General features: G+C 34.8%; 1 protein-coding gene across 7 annotated transcripts in view; it reads left to right on the top strand.

Annotated features, from left to right (window-relative positions):
* LOC145301615 (lipoxygenase homology domain-containing protein 1-like) overlaps positions 1-20,000 on the top strand; it is a 272,867-nt gene that overhangs the window by 110,006 nt on the left and 142,861 nt on the right. For all 7 annotated transcript variants that reach the window (XM_080144629.1, XM_080144618.1, XM_080144637.1 and 4 more), the window contains exon 3: positions 700-876. In XM_080144629.1, coding sequence (XP_080000755.1) covers positions 700-876 — 177 coding nt within the window. The remainder of the gene's footprint in view (positions 1-699; positions 877-20,000) is intronic.

Below are 20,000 nucleotides of genomic sequence, written 5' to 3' on the forward strand. Positions count from 1 at the left end.
GGCGATCGAGACACAGAGAGACAAGCGGAACGGATACTATATGAAAAAGGATGAGACAAACTGCATAGAGAGAGAGTGTATGTGCAGTCAGCACCAATCCTATTCGGGTTTAACTGGTTTCCTCTGAAGAGGAAGTTTCATGGGAGTGTGAAATTCACAAGCAGTCCCCAGTCGCATGTATATGCCCGTTAGAGGAGATGACGACGTTAGGTTTTTGCAACTTTTGCAGGGACATGTCGACGTCCTCCTACATACAGCACCTGGAATTGCCAAATTGGTCACCCATTTTAGCAATGACCAGGCTCAACGTTGCTTAACTTGGTGATCTGACGGGAACCGGTGTGTCAACGTGATTATGCCGTATATAGACAGAGGGTGAGAGTAATAAATTGAAACTTAAACCCTGGTTAGTAGATTACAAATCACGGATAATAAGAAAAAAATTATTTAATTTTTTCAAACATATCTCAATCCCAAAACCAAGAAATATTTTAACATATATTTTGTGTGATTAAAATATAGAGTAAAATGTTTTAGGGAAATAAGCGTTGATTAACTGCGCTTTAGTACACTGATAGATACTTAATATTTTAAGTAAAACTGCATTTTAAACTTAATGTATGAGGAAAGAAATTTAAGAATCCCGACATAGAAGGGCATTTGAGCTACTTTAAATATATGATTTTCTGTCTTTTTTAGACTCCTCAAAGCTCGCGGTTAATGTAGATACGAGGGAGGATCATGTATCGTTGACCCCCACTGCTACCGCTTCAGACGATGTACTTCGATCTAGGGACGCTATTAAGTATTTACAGCAAAGCATCAATCTTGGATGTTTCTCGTTCGATGACAGTCATGTTGAGAACGACCCTCCAGGTAACCAGTTTTCTATTTTATTTTATTTCACTTTTATATTGTTTTTTTTTATCTTATTTTACTTGTCCTTTCAACTTCAAATGATGACAAATTACATCAGAGAATACACGCTGTAATACCATGAGTTTTTTTTTTTTACCAAAAATAACAATGTTCTCTTTATTATTCGAACAAAACGTTACTATTAATAATATTAGGGAAGTATATTATTATTTTTTTACTTCATTCATTCCAAATGACGCACATTGCCGCTGAGAGGTGAGGGTCGACGTTAATTAACAGCCAGATTTATAAAGTAATCCTAAGTAAGAAATTTGTCAGCAAGTTTTTGTTCACATTATATTTAACTTTTTGTTTATTGGTATAGTCGAGAAAACAAAGAGCAGGGAGAAAATTCCAAGACAAACGGTCTGAAGAAAGAAGCTAGTAGAGTAGAAAATTTTTCTGTATTTCGGGATCTCTAAGGAGTAGAAATTTGCCGTTGGTCGGGTTTATTTGGGTTGCGAGGTGCAAGTGCAATAACTTTGTCAGAATAAATTTGTGAAGAAGCGCAGGGATGCAAAAAATTACGGCTCTTTATTAGGGGCTGGAACTTGGTAAACAGTGCAAGATCTATTAGGTTAGAAACTCTTTTTTGTACCTTGTCGAAGAGGAAGAGACTAGTGGTTGCTGCTCCAACGCAGATGTAACAATAATATTCTATGCATGCAGACTTGGCAATATATCTTGTGTGTTTATTATAATAAATTATATGGAATAACTGGATTATTATAATCCATGTTGCCAATAAATGTTAGATTTTAAAATATGACTGTTAGACTCGTTTTATAAGAAAACGCGTCCCCTTTTCTTGTAAGTAAGAAGAACATTAGATAAGTGGAAAATGAGATAAGGATTGACCGAGATTCGAACTTTGTAAGCAAGGTTCAGAAATTGATTTGGAAAATGGAATGTTAGGATATCGCATTGTTAAATTTCATATAAAATAGTTTAGATATGTTTGTTTGTAAAAATAATTTAATTGTTCAATTCTTTTTATGAAAACTGAATTAAAATAGGGTCAGCTACAAAATAATGAACAATGCAATTTAGAAATATATTGAAAATAGGTTAGGTTGAAAAATAGGTTACTGAGAATTATTTGTCTGCAGAAATGGTTTGGGAACATGTGCGAACCACGTATGTTTAGGCCAGGTGAGTCGATCACGTTTTGAAGCCATACATGACGTCATAGCAGATAGGGAATTTCTCAATATAGGAGCTAGTCAGTCGAAGATCGGAGGCAGTCGAGTTCGGATCGAAGTCAGCACAGTCAGCTGACATGAGGAGTGTACTCCTTAGAGGCGAAGAGGTAGAACATTAAACATGTAAAAACGACTTTGAATTCCTTGACGTCATCATCCTTCGACTGGTCGATGTGATAATGAAGTTATCGTCATGTTTTTGTAACTGTCGTCTTCGTGTCGTCATTCAACAATTAAAGGTAATGTGTGAAATCCTTTATATGAACTTTGTCCCTTATCGTTATTAATGAACTTTGTATAACCCATCTTAAATAATGTGTCCCGCCATCATGAGTAATGATTATCCTCCCCTCCTGTGTTATAAGAACTGATCACCCCCATCTCTTTCCTACTATATGTGTTAAGAAGAAACCACAGAACTGTATAAATGTATCCTCCTTCATCAATATGAATGTCCCCATCCCGTCTCACTTTTAATATGAAACACCCAGCTATGCAACACTTGGCATGTATACTGGTTGTATACGGTTGGGGTGAAGACCAGTCCCAAAACCTTGTCGAGACATGGTGCTTCTCCAAGACAGTGTAATTAAAAAAGTAAATTTCCATTATTAAGCGGCCATAAATGAAAAATAACAAAATAATGGTAAAATCTTTTTAACACTCATTCCGGTCCTTATTTTTCGTTTAGATCTTACACTCAATAAGCAATATTTTTGAAAAAGAGAGAAAAATTGATGTTTTCTGAGTTTTGAGTGGATGGTATACGAATATTTCTAATCCTCTGCTAGTATTCATTATCATTTACTTGTCAAACTATTCACCTTAGAAACCATTATCATCGACTGATTCCTTATAAAATCAGTTGATGTTGTTCCCAAACGACTTAAAATGCTGGTGGCGAATGCTGGCACCCATATTGAATTCTAAGTAAAACTCAATGTTATACACTTTTTTATCGTATCTTTTTCTCATAAGACGGGATAAGATAAGTAATAAATCGCATGCACTTTATAATAGAAAGTTATTTTCAAATTACCATGTATAACTAATAGACACCACAAACCAAAATATTTACGAAATAGTTAGGATAGCTGGAGTTTAAATACGTGTTTTTAATGCTGTTGTCTAATACAGAAACATCAAATTATGGCTGACATACGTAATACTATCGTTAAGTTAAGTTTCAAATTTTAAATTGAAAAAAAAAACAATTACTTGTTTCTTTGGAATTGGATTCTAAGAATTAATGCCTATTAGTTTGCTCGTTGTAGAAATTGGTCAACTGTTAAAATCATAAGAATTGCTGAAATATTTGGCGAGCATGTTTTCCGGAATTGACAAAAATCTAGTGGAGAGTGCATCTTTTCTCTTTCCTACAAACCCTTTCTCACAGAAGAAACGTTACTAGTTTTCTGTACTCTATCGTCATCTTATGGAAAGTGCTCAGTTGAACCCCCGTCTTCGATTCTTTATCGTAAAACATCCACAAAAACTCGTCTTCCGACTATAATGAAAAGGTATTTCTTTTATCTAGTATGAAGCGGAATTTCCATTACAGTACTTCTTTAAAAGGTTTTCTCGTCTATGAAACATATTACTAACGCACTGTTCTCCTGAAAATGACAACTTGGTAGTCTTCAAATCCGATATGAACGAATTCTCGTCAAAGACGGCACAATAAGTAATTAAACGCATTCCATACCATCCAGGAATGTTAGTACTCCTATAATTTTCCTTATCTTTCGGCTTGAAATCATTCCCGTCTTATTAACCATTTTTTTTTTTCGAGTAGCTCTTAGTCTAGATAAATAGTGATCATGATAGTGAAAAAAAGGGTTTTTTGATAGCGGGGTGATTGTAAAGATCATCATTTTTATAAAGCGGAATGTTCCATGGAGATCAGCCTTCAACATCGATGTCACTACACGACAAAACCGCCAGGATTTGATGTTTTGTTGTAAATATTTGATAGACTCCCTTGAAACAGTGACAGGGCAGCTGACGACGACCTCGACCACGCCCCGTTCGTCCTCTCATCTAGGTTACCCAAGGGATTCGGATGGACTAAAACCAAAATGGAAAGGAAATTTAACAAAACCAAAACATGTATTAAACTAGCTGACATACCCATTTATGTAGGAGTTTTCTCAATTTTTCATTCAAGTGTATAGATATGTGCTTTTATTATTAAAATTTATAAAGTAGTAAAATCACGAGGATCATTTTATTGTTTTCGAATTTATTTGAAAAAAATTGCCCTTTCTTCATTTATAAGGCAAGCAAAGTAAATAAAAATGGTCACCAGTCTCCTATTTATATTCAATTAACGTGAAAAATTATCCCTCTCTCATAGCTATTGTCTCGAATATCTATCGCTTCGATTATATGCTTCTGTAGATATCAATGATGGATGGATTTTTTTCTTAAGATTCGTTTGGAGAGAAATGACAACCGATAAAGGGGTGAAAAGTAATAGTCCCGTCATAATATGAACTGATATAAAAAAAAATGCAAAATTTTGTTTTTTATTTTTTGTTTTGTTTTGTTTTGTTTTGTTTTGTATGTGGTTCTATGGCAGACTAGGTCTATTATACATCGTACTAAAGTTGGACAAGATTCAAGTACAGGAAAGTTTCAAATTTCGAATTTGAACATTTTCGACTTACGAGTCATTTTCCATTATGTTTTAAATTTCTAACTCCGTTTTCATGATAAACCAATAAATCTTGCATTTTATCCATGTTGTCAGGGTCAATCGTTCACATGAAATGGTTTCCACTAATGTATATATATGCTTACCCCTACCTCTGTTCTCGATTCACATGTCATAATGTTTCTTCAAAGTTGTTCAAATTTCTTCCTCCTCATCCTCACCATCTATGACAGGAATGCTTTTCACATTGTCACAGCTGCCATCTTGGCAATGTTCACATGCATTGGTACATTCTTGTTCATGCTTTCTGTAGATAAACCTTGGATAATGCATCCTTTCAAACCGTTGCAATAAATCATCTGAATCAGTTCATCTGGAGCGGGAATTTTGTTCGTTCTACTTTCCATCCTTATTCAGATGGTGCCATTTCATCACTACATCGCAGAAGTTGACGCTACATGATTTATGGTAAACAGAGTCTGCTACATGAAGATCACCACCAAAATATTCGATCCGGCTTTGAACAGCAGTGACCCACTAATCCCTTCTGGTTTTGCAGATATATTTTGAACAAATGCATCAGTCTTCACATGGATAATCTTTTCATCCATTTTTCGTTTTGAGTTTTTTTTTTCTTAGTAACAGAATAAGTAGTGTGTTCTAGTGTCATATGGTCACAGAGAAGACGGGCGCTCCTTTTCACTGGTCGAGCAGAATCACCATTGCAATAGAAATGTCCTTTTTGTTGATGTAGTTTACCCGACACGTTTTGTGAACACAAGTTCCTGCTTCAATCTGGACTTTCACACCTCTTTCGATACTTGCACAGTTAATGTTTTTGGCTCCATTTTTCAAGAATCATCACGATTTGTTCACCGTTAAAATCACATAAAAGACAGATTTCTCCCTTGGCTGAATTCATATTTTACTCTGAAAATATATGTAATCAGTGTATCAGTATGTGTCTGTATGTGAGTTGAGTTGTGTTCAACAATACAGGGTGGGGAAAAAACAGAACATTATCTTATTTCCGCGACGGGGGTAGGTTTTAATAGCAAAATCACATGATATAACCTGGGATCCATACTGAAATTATTGCACTTTTTGGCCCACTCTGTAGTAGTGGCTGGAGGAAGAGGAAGGGGGAACCATAGATATGGAATAAGGGGCATTCAACATCACTGAAAACCATTTCATGTAAAAGAGTGACTCTGAAAGCATGGATAAAAAATGCTAGATTTATTTGTATATCATGAAAACTAACTAAGTTAAAGATTTAAGACGTCATAGAAAATAACGCGTAAGTCGAGAATGTTCAACTTCGAAATTCGAGACTTTCCCATGCTCGAATCTTGGCTAACTTTAGGATAAGTTATAGTAGACCCAACCTGACATAAAAGCGCAAAAAACATCTTGCCATTTTTTATGGGTGGAGTATTTTGGCGTAATAATTACTGGACTGTAACGGAGACAAGTTAAAATGTAAAGCTGTGTCGATGTTAACATGAACACAAAATATAGGAAAATTTAAAGTTAACGATTAATTGAATATAGACCGTCCAGGTGTGAATAGCTATTATAGGAATAAAAATGATTTGTTTTATAATTGTACTTTCTTAAAGATAAGCCAAGTATTCAGATCGACAAAGCATAGATATTGCTATGTTATATGTAATGTTTATTTTTACTTTTGTCATCTTACGCTAATGAAATTGATAAATATTAAATGGCTTTTTAAAGTGGGTGGGATCTTGCATAGAGAGAACAAAGTATAATAATGCTATGAATTAAAAATGACCTTGAACGGCCGTCGGGTGAGTCATGCTATATTCATGATTCATTGATGTAGGATTATGACCTGCGGATATATGTATTCATCTCCGCTTTGGAGTATTAGGAGTTGGATGTATCTGTGTTGCTGCCAGATACTGAATTACAAAGATTAATAATGAAATGAAAATATAGATGAATGAATGACTAATACAGACAAACTGAAAATCCATGTTCGCATTTTTATTTGGCAATCATAGTTAATGAAATATTAACATCAATTATTGAATTCACGTCAGAGTATGTAAAAGTTTCTATATTATCCACATTGTATTTTTGTTTGCTGTTGGAAAATATGACACTTAGCTTATAGTATTCTATGTAATAACAGATTTAGAGGAAAAGAGTGAATCCTAGATGTTTGTCTTTATTAATTTTAGTTTTATGAACAAATAAATAGTAATCTTTAATGTATGTTTCCCTTTACATCAAATATTTTAATTGAAGAAGCTCATGAATAAAAACATGCAAACAAAAAATAAATATAAATTTTCATTAAAAAAATAAATAAATTGTACGGGATGGATAATGTTTTTGTAATGTTTTTTACTTAAAATATGTAAATTTTCAAATGTATCTGGAAGCGTTAATCAAAGTAAATCAAAGAAATTAAATAATAAAAATAAAAGACGTAATAGACTGAGTACCTTCTTAATTCATCAAATATCGTTTGACATTTCGTGTACATAAATGAATCTGTTTTATTTTTTACATACGGAGTAGCATGTGTAAATACAAAGATGAAATTTAATTTTTTTAATTGATAAAAAATATTGAATTTTCTTCTTTAAAACGAATTTTAGATCGGAGATAAATGTGATACATTAAAGTTATCGATCTCTTTATTCAATTACTTGATAAAATACGTAAAATTAGCGAGCATACCTTGCATAATGACACACTAACATTAAAAATGAAAAAAAAAACACGGGAAAATTACTCAAGAAAAACAGGATGTAAAATATACATAGAAATAAAAAGCTACAACTGCTATTGTTTAAGCATTTTAAGAATAGTATTTAACTCTTAACTTTTAGATGTGTAGTTTATTAGTTATAATATTTATCTTAATGGTTTTCATATTAATACAGATATGCAACTATCTGCAACCTTTTCAATTTTTCTATAGAGATTCACTTTTAATCTATTTTTGATAAAGCCATTTGAACACAGTCTACGAAGATAATCGAATCTTTGTATAACATTTACGAGGTCGACTTTTACGCTCTCATCAACTTTTATTATTAACTTTGTAAAATAAATGCCATGTTTAATATTAAGATGTCTATGAACTATTTTTTAATCATGAATTATGAAGTTTAAATGGTTAAATAGGAAGCAATTTAGGTTAAATTATCGTTACAAACGGATTTCCATGAAAACATTAAAAGTTGTTGTTTTTTTATAATCTGAAAATTGATCCGTTAATCGATTATATTCCAAAGAAGTAAAAAAAAAATAGTAATCAACTGAGAATAAACCACAAAGTGTAAATGAAAATGACTAAAATTGGATCAATTACTTTCTAACAATACCTTGAATATTAGTTTAATCTGGTCTGCTTCCTTGCCTGTTTGGTTCTGCCTACTCCATGATCGGTTTATCAGTAACTAATCTGACAAATATTTGAGACCTTAATTAACCATGCTCTAGTCCAGCACCTTACAGATGCTAAACTTCTGACCGACCATCAATATGGATTTAGACAAGCCCGTTCCACGGCAGACATCCTCACTGTAATCTCTGAACGCATATACCATTCACTGGACAAAGCGGGAGAGGGCAGAGCGGTAGCTCTAGATATATCTAAGGCTTTTGACAGGGTATGGCATGAGGGTCTCCTCAGGAAGATTAGATCTTACGGTATCACTGGTAGAATACTTAACATAATTAAATCCTTCTTAGATAAGAGAAAAATCCAGGTTGTCCTCGACGGTCGTACGTCTAAACAATATAATATAAATGCGGGAGTGCCCCAGGGATCTATCCTTGGTCCTCTGCTGTTCCTGATATTCATAAATGACCTCCCCGACAAAATTGCCTCTGAGATGGGTATATATGCTGATGACACCACACTCTATAGCAGGCACGACAGGAAAACAAATGAACATATATCTAAAGTAATGGCAGAAACACTAGAGGATGACCTCAAATCAGTAGTGGAATGGGGACAAAAATGGATGGTAACGTTCAATGCCACCAAGACAAAACTGGTTTCATTCAATAATTACTAGAAACCTTCTCTACCACCTATAGCAATGGCCAACAACTCTTTAGCTGAGAGTACGTCTTTCAAGCTCCTTGGCCTAACGTTCACAGGAAACATGAGCTGGAACAATTACATCGAGGGCATTGCCAGGGCCGCTGCGAGGAAGGTGGGCTCTCTCTACCGTGCTAGAAAACTTCTAACACCCGAAAGTATCCTGTACCTCTATAAGGCCACTATTCGCCCATGTATGGAGTATTGCTGTCATATTTGGGCCGGTGCATCGGCTACTAGTCTCTCGCTCCTTGACAGGGTTCAAAAGAGAGTCGCAAATCTGATAGGCCCTAAACTGGCATCAAAACTTCAGCCTCTGTCCCATCGTCGAAACGTTGCATCCCTCTGCCTGTTCTACAAGTATTATAATGGTGAATGCTCTGAAGAACTGCAAGCACTTGTGCCCCCACGACGTGAACACCCTCGACAGACCCGACAAGCTACAAAATCCCACCCCCACACTGTAGAGATCCCTAGATGTAAAAGATCTTTCTACTCCAGTAGTTTCTTCCCCAGAACTGCTAGACTTTGGAATTCCATTCCAGGTCACTGCTTCCCCAACTGTACTGACATGCATAAGTTCAAGTGCAATGTGAACCAACATCTCGCTGCCCTAATCCCTACATAGTACCCCAGTAGATGTTTCCCCTGATAGTAGCCCCCTACATTAAAGTGGCAATGTGCCTTGTTTGGGGTGAAAATGTAATAAAAAAAAAAAAAAAAAACATCGCTATCAAATAGACTGGTATATGGAGATCCATCTATAATATAAGTCTCACCTCTCTGTCTAAATGTATGTATATATGCATATATGTGTGTATGTTTGTCTAAAACTTTCGACAGAGGCGACGGATTTTCACAAGATCGGTTTCGTTTTTAAACTCGACCCTTTGGATGACAAATATCGAAAGATTGGCTAAAAACATTAATTCCTTCACTCTCAACTCGACAGTTTTCTACAGAGAGGGATCGTTTTTTCGCCGATATTTTCGGAAGTAATCCCCTCTTTTCGGTTGACTAGCCTTAATTTTAAAATTCGTCACTTCCGGTTTGGCGATGGGCGTAACAGCAATAACATCACATTTTTTCACGTTTTCCTCCTTCTCAATGGGTTCGAACCTACCTGCCAACTACCATTTTTTTCTCAACACACACTTTCAAACATCACTTCCTCTCTCGTCGTGGCCGAGCGGGTAATATGTCAGGGGTGTTTTTTTCCTCTCTTTTCCACCTTCGCGGCAAGGCTTCGGGTTCAAGCCTACCTTGCCATCAAAACTTTTTTCTTTTACACCTCCAAAACACTCAGAAAACGCCGGGCACCACCGCTAGTCTAATATATAAAAGCGAAAATGTGTGTTTCTGTGTGCTTCTGTGTTTGTATGTCCCCTAAAACCGTTCGACAGAAGCAACAGATTGTCGCCAGATCGGTATCATTTTGAAGCTCGAACCTTCCGACGACAAATATCGAAAAATTGGCGAACAACTTTCATTGCTTCATCCTCAACGGCTCGCTTTTTTACAGGGAGGGGTGGAAAAAAAACGTTCCTTCATGACAAGATAGCTTCTATGCATGCGTCAACACGCACAAAAGACGTTATCCCTTGTATTTGTTATATATTATAAAAATCAACCTATACGTTCCTACGCGTTCATAGCAAAATGGTTAAAAGAAGTTTGACTACGGGCAATTACGTATACACATGAGACTTTATAGTAACGTCATAACATATAGGCGTTCGATTGAAAAGTGGACAGATAAATAAGTGAAGGTTGAGGATAATACAGTGACAGTAAAAGGTCAGAAGAGTAAAGCAGTCCTGATGTTCACGAGTGGAAAAGATTAAGATATGTCACTTGAGGTTTATATAAATGTCATTGACAGAGTTTTGTCAACAGCAAGATATATTAATAACTTCGACTAGATGTGATAACTACTGGTTTAGTAGTAGTAGTAGTAGTAGTAGTAGTAGTAGTAGTAGTAAGAGGAGAAGAAGAAATAAGAAGGCGAAGACTACTATTTATTTATGAAAATTATATTTCTTTAGCTAAATAACTTAATATTTTTCTTTCTCTTTACCGATTACTAGCCCATACTAATAATAGCAAACGAGCAGTGAAAATGTGGTTATGAAAATGGTATAGGAAATATATATATTTCATTATGTGACGCTAATATATACGTCTGTAGAAGCGTTAGATAGTAAAACAACAAAAACGACTTTCGAGAAACAACCAGAAAAAAAGAAAAAAATTTCCAGTCTTTTCTCTCTTACTTTCCCTCTCTGTCCTGCTCTAACCAAGTATGCTGACATGTTCCACAAATCCTAAAACCTCAACATGAAATATCTTCAGAAAAAAAAACACGAATAAACCTAGAACCCCATCCTCCAAAGTAGACCCCTACTACCATGTCTCCTTCTCCAACATCAGGGGTCTACGTTCCAACCTTCCGGAGGTTGAACCCCAATTACAGGAGACGAAACCGGACATATTCTTTCTAAGCGAAACTGGAATAGGGTGTACCACTTCCCTAGATGAGTTCATAATTAAAGGATACTCTAACTTAACATCTAAATCTGACCCCAAGATCGCCATGGTATGAAATATGTGCCCACATTAAAGATGGATTCCCGTGTGGCAGGGATATCTCCAGAGAAGACACTAATTTACCTAATATGTGCTTCCGGGTTGCACTTGCTTACACCACCGCATTTATATTTGCCCTCTATCGCCCCCAAAACAGCGGAGTTAATATTTTTAAGAGTATATCTGAGAAAATTGACCACATTCTGTTTGCTCATCCTTCGGCTAACATTCCCATTTGTGGTGACTTCAATGTCCATGACGTGGAATGGCTCACTCATTACATCAGATTGTTCGCGAGCCCACCCGTGTGCCCGATACTACCGGTCAGTATGCAAGCCTTCTAGACCTTTTTCTCTCAACTTCCCCTGAGCTATGTTCATGTCCCGTTCTATCTTCTCTAGGATCCTACGACCACTCCGTTGTGTCAGTTAAGATAAAAATGAAATGTAATAAGTCTTCATACGTACCTCTCCACCGTACTGTATACTGATACTCTATGGCGGACTGGGATAGCTTCCGTACATTCATATCTGATCTACTTCTGCATTCCATGTTTAAAAAGGATGTGTTCTCTATAGTATCAGACTTGACCGAATGGTTAATTGTAGGCATAGACCGATTCATACCATCTAAAAAATTCCAACAAAAACCTAACAGCCAGCTATGGTTCTCTCAAGAATGTGCTGCTCTCATCGCGCACAGAAATCACTTTTTCCATAGTTACCAACGTAATAGATGCACTGAAACTAAAGCTGCTTTCAGGACCGCCAGCAACCACTGTAAAAGAGTGATAAAAAATGCAAGAGAGCTATATGCTCAGCGTCAATCCAAAGTAGCTGAGCAGCGGCTTGTTTCCCACCAGTTCTGGCAAATAAGAAATAGGATCCTGAACAGAGGCGTGCGTTCTATTCTAACAATTATGCATCGACCAGAGATCATCTCGTCAGCATCAGTCAAGGCCAGAGTATTTGCCAAGAACTTTACAGCTAATTCTACCCTGTGCGTATGTCCTCCTATAACAGACAACACGCTAGGTAACATACAAATATCCGTGCATGAAGTCACCAAGCTAATCAAGAACCTTGATTCCAGTAAAACAACTGGCCTTAACGGCATTCCAATTATAGTGTAAAAAAAAGCTTCAAGCAGAACTTGCCCCCATACTTACAAAACTGTTTAAGAAGTGCTTTCCAACTCCCTGGAAAACCTCATCAGTATGCTCTGTATTTAAGAATTCAGGTGATAAGTCATCCCCCTCTCAGTACAGACCAATAAGTCTCCTGTGTGTCATGAGTAAGTTGCTGGAATCCATATTAAATAGGGAAGTAGTCAACCACATCAGCAGAAATATCCTTCTTAGTGACATGCAATATGGTTTCCGTTCTGCCAAATCTACAGCAGATGTGCTAACGGTTATATCTCATAGGATGAGCGAATCTCTCGACAAAGGCTTCCTTTCTAGGGCAATTGCTCTTGACATATCAAAGGCCTTCGATAAAGTGTGGCATAAAGGCCTACTTCACAAGATTTCTAGCTACGGTATAACTGGAAATATTTTATCAATCATTAAACCATTTCTCTCTGATAGGCTCATAAAAGTAGTAGTTGATGGGATGAAATCAGAGGTTCGCAGTATTAATGCTGGAGTCCCCCAGGGGTCCATCCTGCGCCCAACTCTCTTCCTGATCTACATCAATGATCGCCCAAACCACATACTTAAATCATTCGTTGACAGCTATGCTGATAACACGGCCATCTATGGCAACACATCAAAGGCCGTAAATGACAAAGTTCTCTCTGATTTTCTCTCCTCTGATCTTGAGCGCGTGGTACAGTGGGGGGGGAAGGTGGCTGTTACCTTAATGCATCTAAAACCAAGCTTCTATCTTTACATCATCAACGCTCTGATCCCCATCTGGCATCAATTGAAATGGATGGCTCTCGTGTAGGGGAAGCCCCATGTTTTGATAAACTTCTGGGTCTGACCTGAAATGGAACACTTACATCAAATGTGCCGCCAAGGTCGCTGGGAAAATGGTGGGATCCTTCTACCGCTCCAGAAGATATCTCACTGCTGATGGAATTCTCCATCTATATAAAAGCCAAGTACCTCCAAGGGTGGAATATTGCTGCCACATCTGGCAGGAGTTGCTAAAAACAGCCTATCCTGCCTTGACAGAGTAAAAATAGACTTCGTGGCTTAGTGGGGGTGCCCTTTTCTCTTCCCTACAACCGCTCTCTCATAGAAGAGACGTTGCAAGCCTATCTTTGTTTTATCGTTATTTCTATGGTAAGTGCTCGTCTGAACTCCAATCTCTGGTTCCCCCTCGCAATCTTTCACGATAAACACCCGTCTAGTTGAAACCACTGTTAATAATTTTCCCCACTATTTATCTGTGCCTAAATCAAAACGTAGATACCATAAACAAAGCTTCTTTCTCAGAACTGCACGCCTGTGGAACTCTCTACCGCTTGTCTGTTTCCCACCTGACTTCCACTTGGATATCTTCAAGTCCAGCATAAACAAATTCCTGATAAACCGCCCACTTAAGTAATGACACTTTATCAAATCTCAATACTAACGAATACTACAACACTATCCCATTGATTACTGTGCGCACAGTAACCCTTATCCCCGAGTGGCTTCTGGGCCTTGATAAGTGGTGACCTCCATGTAAAAGAAAAAAAAACAGAAGAAGAAAGCAAAAAAGAAAAATAGTACAAAAAGAAAAAAAATAAAAGGTTATGATCAAACATGCGTATAAAGCGTTGTCAGTGCTCGTTTAATATTATTAGATTATGATAGTGTTTGGAAGATTGAAAATTGATGAAAGCACTGCCTACTCTCTGACTTAAACGAGACTAAATGAAGAACTCATAAAAAGAAAGAGTCCCTAAAAACTCTTAAAGTTTCGTTAGAATATTGAAAGGACAAGGATAACAATTTCTACCAACTGGAAGTAGATACATTTTACCTGGAACTTAAACACACGCTGAAAACCCCTTTCTCTTTATTTTCTGTCATCCAGCAAAATCATAATCCAGATGGTAAATTGTTCGTAAAATCATTGATTCAAATAACTCGATTTTCTGCGAGAAATGCTTTCATATCATTAATCGTACAAAACGGATAATCCGTATAATATGACACGTCTTGCCTTGGCTGTCCCGAATATGCACAATAAAGGCGGTTGATGCAGCGTTGATGTCCGTTATCGCAAGAGTAGTTATCGACACTTTTTTGCGTGTTTATTTGCTGTTGTTTTTTCATAATAAATAGCGCAAACTCCACACTTTCTTTTACTGAACCGTTCACCGAATGAGCATTTTATACTGTAGTTTCGGGTCACATGTAATCATTTATTAATTAAATTTTACAACTTTGTACCATAGTTGCTTCAGAATTTAGTTCATGAGGTTATGATTTAGACTGGTTGCTTGGAATTATGCAGTAAATCGAATTTAGGCTTCATAATCACAATCATAATTCCGGCGTCCTATTTCGCCATACTCAAGGTTAGTGCTATGATTAATGAAATGAATATATATATATATATATATATATATATATATATATATATATATATATATATATACATACATATCTATATATATACTTGTACTTTTTTGTAGAAAAAGAAATCCCATACAGTGCTGTATTATTAGGGAAAAAACCTTTCTCGAAATAAGAGCAATATTTTTTTTTTTGTATAATATATACAGGAATTTACATTTATATCAGTAGTCGGTACCGACGGTTTCAAGCCCGGTAGTTGAGGACTGCTCTTAATGTCCGCCTCAGGCTCTCTTCAGCCGACTCTCATCCGTCTTTATATATATATATATATATATATATATATATATATATATATATATATATATATATATATATATATATATATATATATATATATATATATATTCGTCACATTTATCATAATAATTATTATCAAGGAGCGGCATTAATCTAGAAACAATATGCAAAGTTAAAAAAGCAGTGGTATTATCTGAATATTCAGCAGGAACCTACACACTGTACAGGGACCACATAAAGAGCTTGGACTGAAAATTGGACCAGAATGGAAAAATCGCATCCAAAAATCCTATTATACGGATAATTGGAAATAGGTACAGAAAGATTGGTGGGCAGAAACTCCGCTACAAGAATGTGATAAAGCGCTACCTAAAGGTAATAAATATGACAAAAAAAAATTGGGAAGAGCTAGCAGCAGACCGAAATTGCTAGCAAAGTGGCCTTCACAAAGGAATAGAGGCAAAAGTAAAGGCCAGGTCTAAACAAAAACATTACCAAAGGCATATCCTGGTAACTACCCATACACTACTTCTACACTGAGCGTGGAATGCTACAACACCGTAGGATAAAGCACCGAAACAGGGCTACCCGGCGTTGCTCGGGACCGTATAAACAATGAAAAAACAAAAGCAGATATTGAACATATGTTTTATTCTTAGGGGAGAGGAATCTTTCATCTCAAGTTTTAGCGTTACAAACAAACATTTGTCTTTTATATATATAGATAATGACAGGTTTTTTGGGGGGCCCCCCTCGAAGATAACTGATCAGTTGACCAACTTCTAGTGGTCCGTTTGACGTGAAATTTCGATATTTGTCATCCGGGTGATGGGGCTTCGATATGATACCACATTTGTCAAGTTTGGTTCCGTCTTTCAAAAGTTTTAGCGTTACAAACAAACATACATACCGAAATATATATATACATACATATATATATATATATATATATATATATATATATATATATATATATAACTACTTAATTTACTCACATAAAATTAATATACGGAAGTATAGATTTATGCGTAAACTTTAAGTATTTACTTCAAAAGTGCTCAATACATAAGTAGAGCCAGTTAGTAAATTATAAAATTAATGGCGATTAAGCTACACTGAATATTCCGCGTTTCATCCACTCTAGGATTCTTCAGGCTTATGCGCGAATTCTGTGGTTCTTTGTCGTTTTTATATGCGCATCTTCTATTAAGATTTTAGTTAGCCAATCAGCTTTCTAGTATCCACCGCGCTCTTCCTATCAGCCAATGAGCATGCATTTATCGGACAAAGGCCTATTTGACCTCTGGTTGATCTGTTCCTTTGTGTGTGCTCTATTAAGCCTGGATATTTAGTTTCTTGATCTGTTTTAAATCTAGGTTAGTGTTTTTTTTTATTAATGCTAGTTTATATATAAATAGATACATGTGTACACACATATATGCACATATATATATACGTATATATATATATATATATATATATATATATATATATATATACATACATATATGTGTTATTGTTGATGTATATTCATGTTTATTTAATTTATTCATTTTTTTATTTTCTAGTGTTTTCGTTAGCTTTAAAACTATTTTGTATCTTTTTTTACATTGGGGTCACCACTTATCAAGGCCCGAAGGCCACTCAGGGATAAGGGTTATTGCGTGTACAGTAATCAATGAGATAGTATTGTAGTAATCATTACTATTAGGGGTTTTGTTAGAGTGTCTTACTTAAGGGGGCGGCGCTATCCTAGAGTAAATTTTATCTTGTGAACACAGTTGTTTGCTATTTCTCTTCTACAGTTTAATATATGTTTGGGTTCTTTAAAGTACAGGATAGCAAATTTTTCATGAAGGCATAATCTACATGGGTCCTCTAGGTCCCTACACGTGGTAACTTGTCTTATTATTTTCCATTCGACTACCGGCGAATGTCCGCTTTCCTTGAATTCCCAGTATTTATTATGTTTTCATACGGTGTTTTTTATTGTTGAATGAATCCTAGAGTGGATGAAACGCGGAATATTTAGTGTAGCTTAATCGCCATATACATTATATATTTTATAACTTACTATATATATATATATATATATATATATATATATATATATATATATATATATATATTTATATATACATATTATTTTTTTTAAAATATTGTATACAACTTCTTTATAAATGCCACCGTTCCTTTGTGGGTATTTTTTTTTTTTAATATGTTACAAATAAAATAGCGAACACATCTCGTTCAGTCATCTAACCACTAAGCTAAACATTATTTATTGGTATTTAAAGTTTCCATAGTTGTATTTTAAGGGCACTACGGGTGATGTGGTGCAGTATTTGAGCTAATATTGATAAAACTGACGGCAACAACGTTTGCCGATGACGCGTATGATTCGAGGGAGAAATTTATGACTACATTTATTTAATTGCATCGCAGAATCCAATAAGTTTGCCGACATTTCTTTGCGGTAATAATTCTCGTTGTGGAGTGAATCAAAGCCGCCCGTTTGTGCGGGTTCCCCTCCCAGTGGCTTTTCGACGCCGATTGACGGTTATTTGCATTAAATTTGCAGTTTCTTTCAATCATCAGAAAACATCTTTTCGATGTCGACAGAGAGTATTATTTATTTGCTATTGTTGTAAAAACATATCACAGAGAAATTCTTTCCGCGAATTCACACATGCGAGAACTTAATTTACGACTTTGATAATCGAAACAGGTTTTCATTCGTTAAACAGTCGTTCTCTATAGAAAATAATGATTAACTAGTTATAGGTTTTTATTCTAATATATATATATATATATATATATATATATATATATATATATATATATATATATCAATGTTACTATTATTATTAAAGTGTAAAACTTCCGTCAAAAATAACAAAAAATATGTTTCGTCGATGTTCGCATTCGCTATTTATCTTGATACAGTATTGCAATATTAATATAAAATCACAGCACAACACAAGTAATTAAATTTTTCATATGTAAATTACTAGCTGGACGCCCGGCGTTGTTCAGTTTCAAAATACTTTTAAATATGATTTTTTTTAATTTATGCAGATCTCGTATTTATCATTCTTTTTTCATTTTTAATATACTTTCATAGAAATGTTTCTGTTTGTCACAAAAACTATTTTCTTTACATCACAAGTGTCACGCTCATACATTAATTCCATAGCTAATATAACATACTGACCCAACGGGTCACGGGTAGTCTAGTATATATATATATATATATATATATATATATATATATATATATATATATATATATATTGTGTACAGAAAGTTGTTAGTTGAGACAGATCATTTGGTACCGTCGGTTTCAAGCCCGATAATTAGGCCCGTTTAAGGTATCCTTAAACGGGCCTAATTATCGGGCTTGAAACCGACGGTACCAATGATCTGTCTCAACTAACAACTTTCTGTACACAAAATATAAATACGCTCTTACATTTTGGATTTTCGTTTTAATTGAGCACTCTGCTGGAATTCTTTTTCCAAAAAAAAACTAATCATATATATATATATATACTGATCTATCTTAACTAACAACTTTCTGTACACAATATATATATATATATATATATATATATATATATATATATATATATATATATATATATATATATATATATATTCAATTTCTCTCTTCTCTATCTATTTTTTTAAATGTCCACGCATGCTCATAATAATAATTTTAAAAAATACTTTCCACCTACTTGTGCTCGCTATGTTTATCTCCCTCATTCCTTTCTCTCTCCTATACTGTCTTCATTTCTATTCTTCCTTAACTCTGTAGAGGCCTCTTTGTTATCGCCCTTAAACTAGACTGATTTGTATGAACGTAACTGTATACTTGGACTATTTTGTCTTATATAAGTTTGAAAAACATTTCTTGTAATGCATTCAAATGGCTAAAAAAAATTTTATAAAGTTTAAAAATTAAGATACACGATTTAATTTGAAATTAAGCAATTTTCAATGCGTAATTTTATAAACTTTTAAAGTCAGTATAAAAATTTAATTTAAATTTTCTGATGTACATTTTGGTGCGCTTATAAAACTATATCCATCTATTATTAGACTATTAAGGATATAGATATATAATTTTCGACTAATTTCTTTTTCACGTACAACAAAAATTTACATAGCATAAAACAAACTCAAGGTAATTTTTAGATTGAATGGTTATTCCTTTGTAAATTTTATAAAAGTGAGCTTTTGAAATTAGTAAATTTTAAATTAAATATTTACCTTAATGCATAAAGTTTATGCAAAACGTATTGTTTAATCATTTTCATGCCTTGCAAGAAATGCTTATCTCATTTTAAGATTATATTTTACTTTCAATTTAATTTTTTAATGTATATGCTTTTGGATGCATGTAACGAATTCAATTTCTGTTTCACTTGGGTGAAAAAGTAAAGTTATATGCAATAAAAACAAATGATTACAACCTGATTTAAAACATTAAAAAGTAAATCCAAAAAATATATACAATTAAATCTATTCTGTCTTTCCCTCTCTATTCTTTATTTCTTTTTCTACTTTGTGTCTCCTTTTCCTACTCTCTCTCTCTCTCTTTCACTCTCTCTTTCTCTCTATCTCTCTATCTCTCTCTATCTCTAGGATATTGAGCACTTTTCGATTCCACATAAAACTTAATAAGAGTAAAATTATATTATAATACATCTCAACTGTACCTAGAGTACT

Source organism: Euprymna scolopes, chromosome 1 (assembly GCF_053919585.1).
Source record: "Euprymna scolopes isolate OS-2025 chromosome 1, ASM5391958v1, whole genome shotgun sequence".
Lineage (NCBI taxonomy): Eukaryota > Metazoa > Mollusca > Cephalopoda > Sepiida > Sepiolidae > Euprymna > Euprymna scolopes.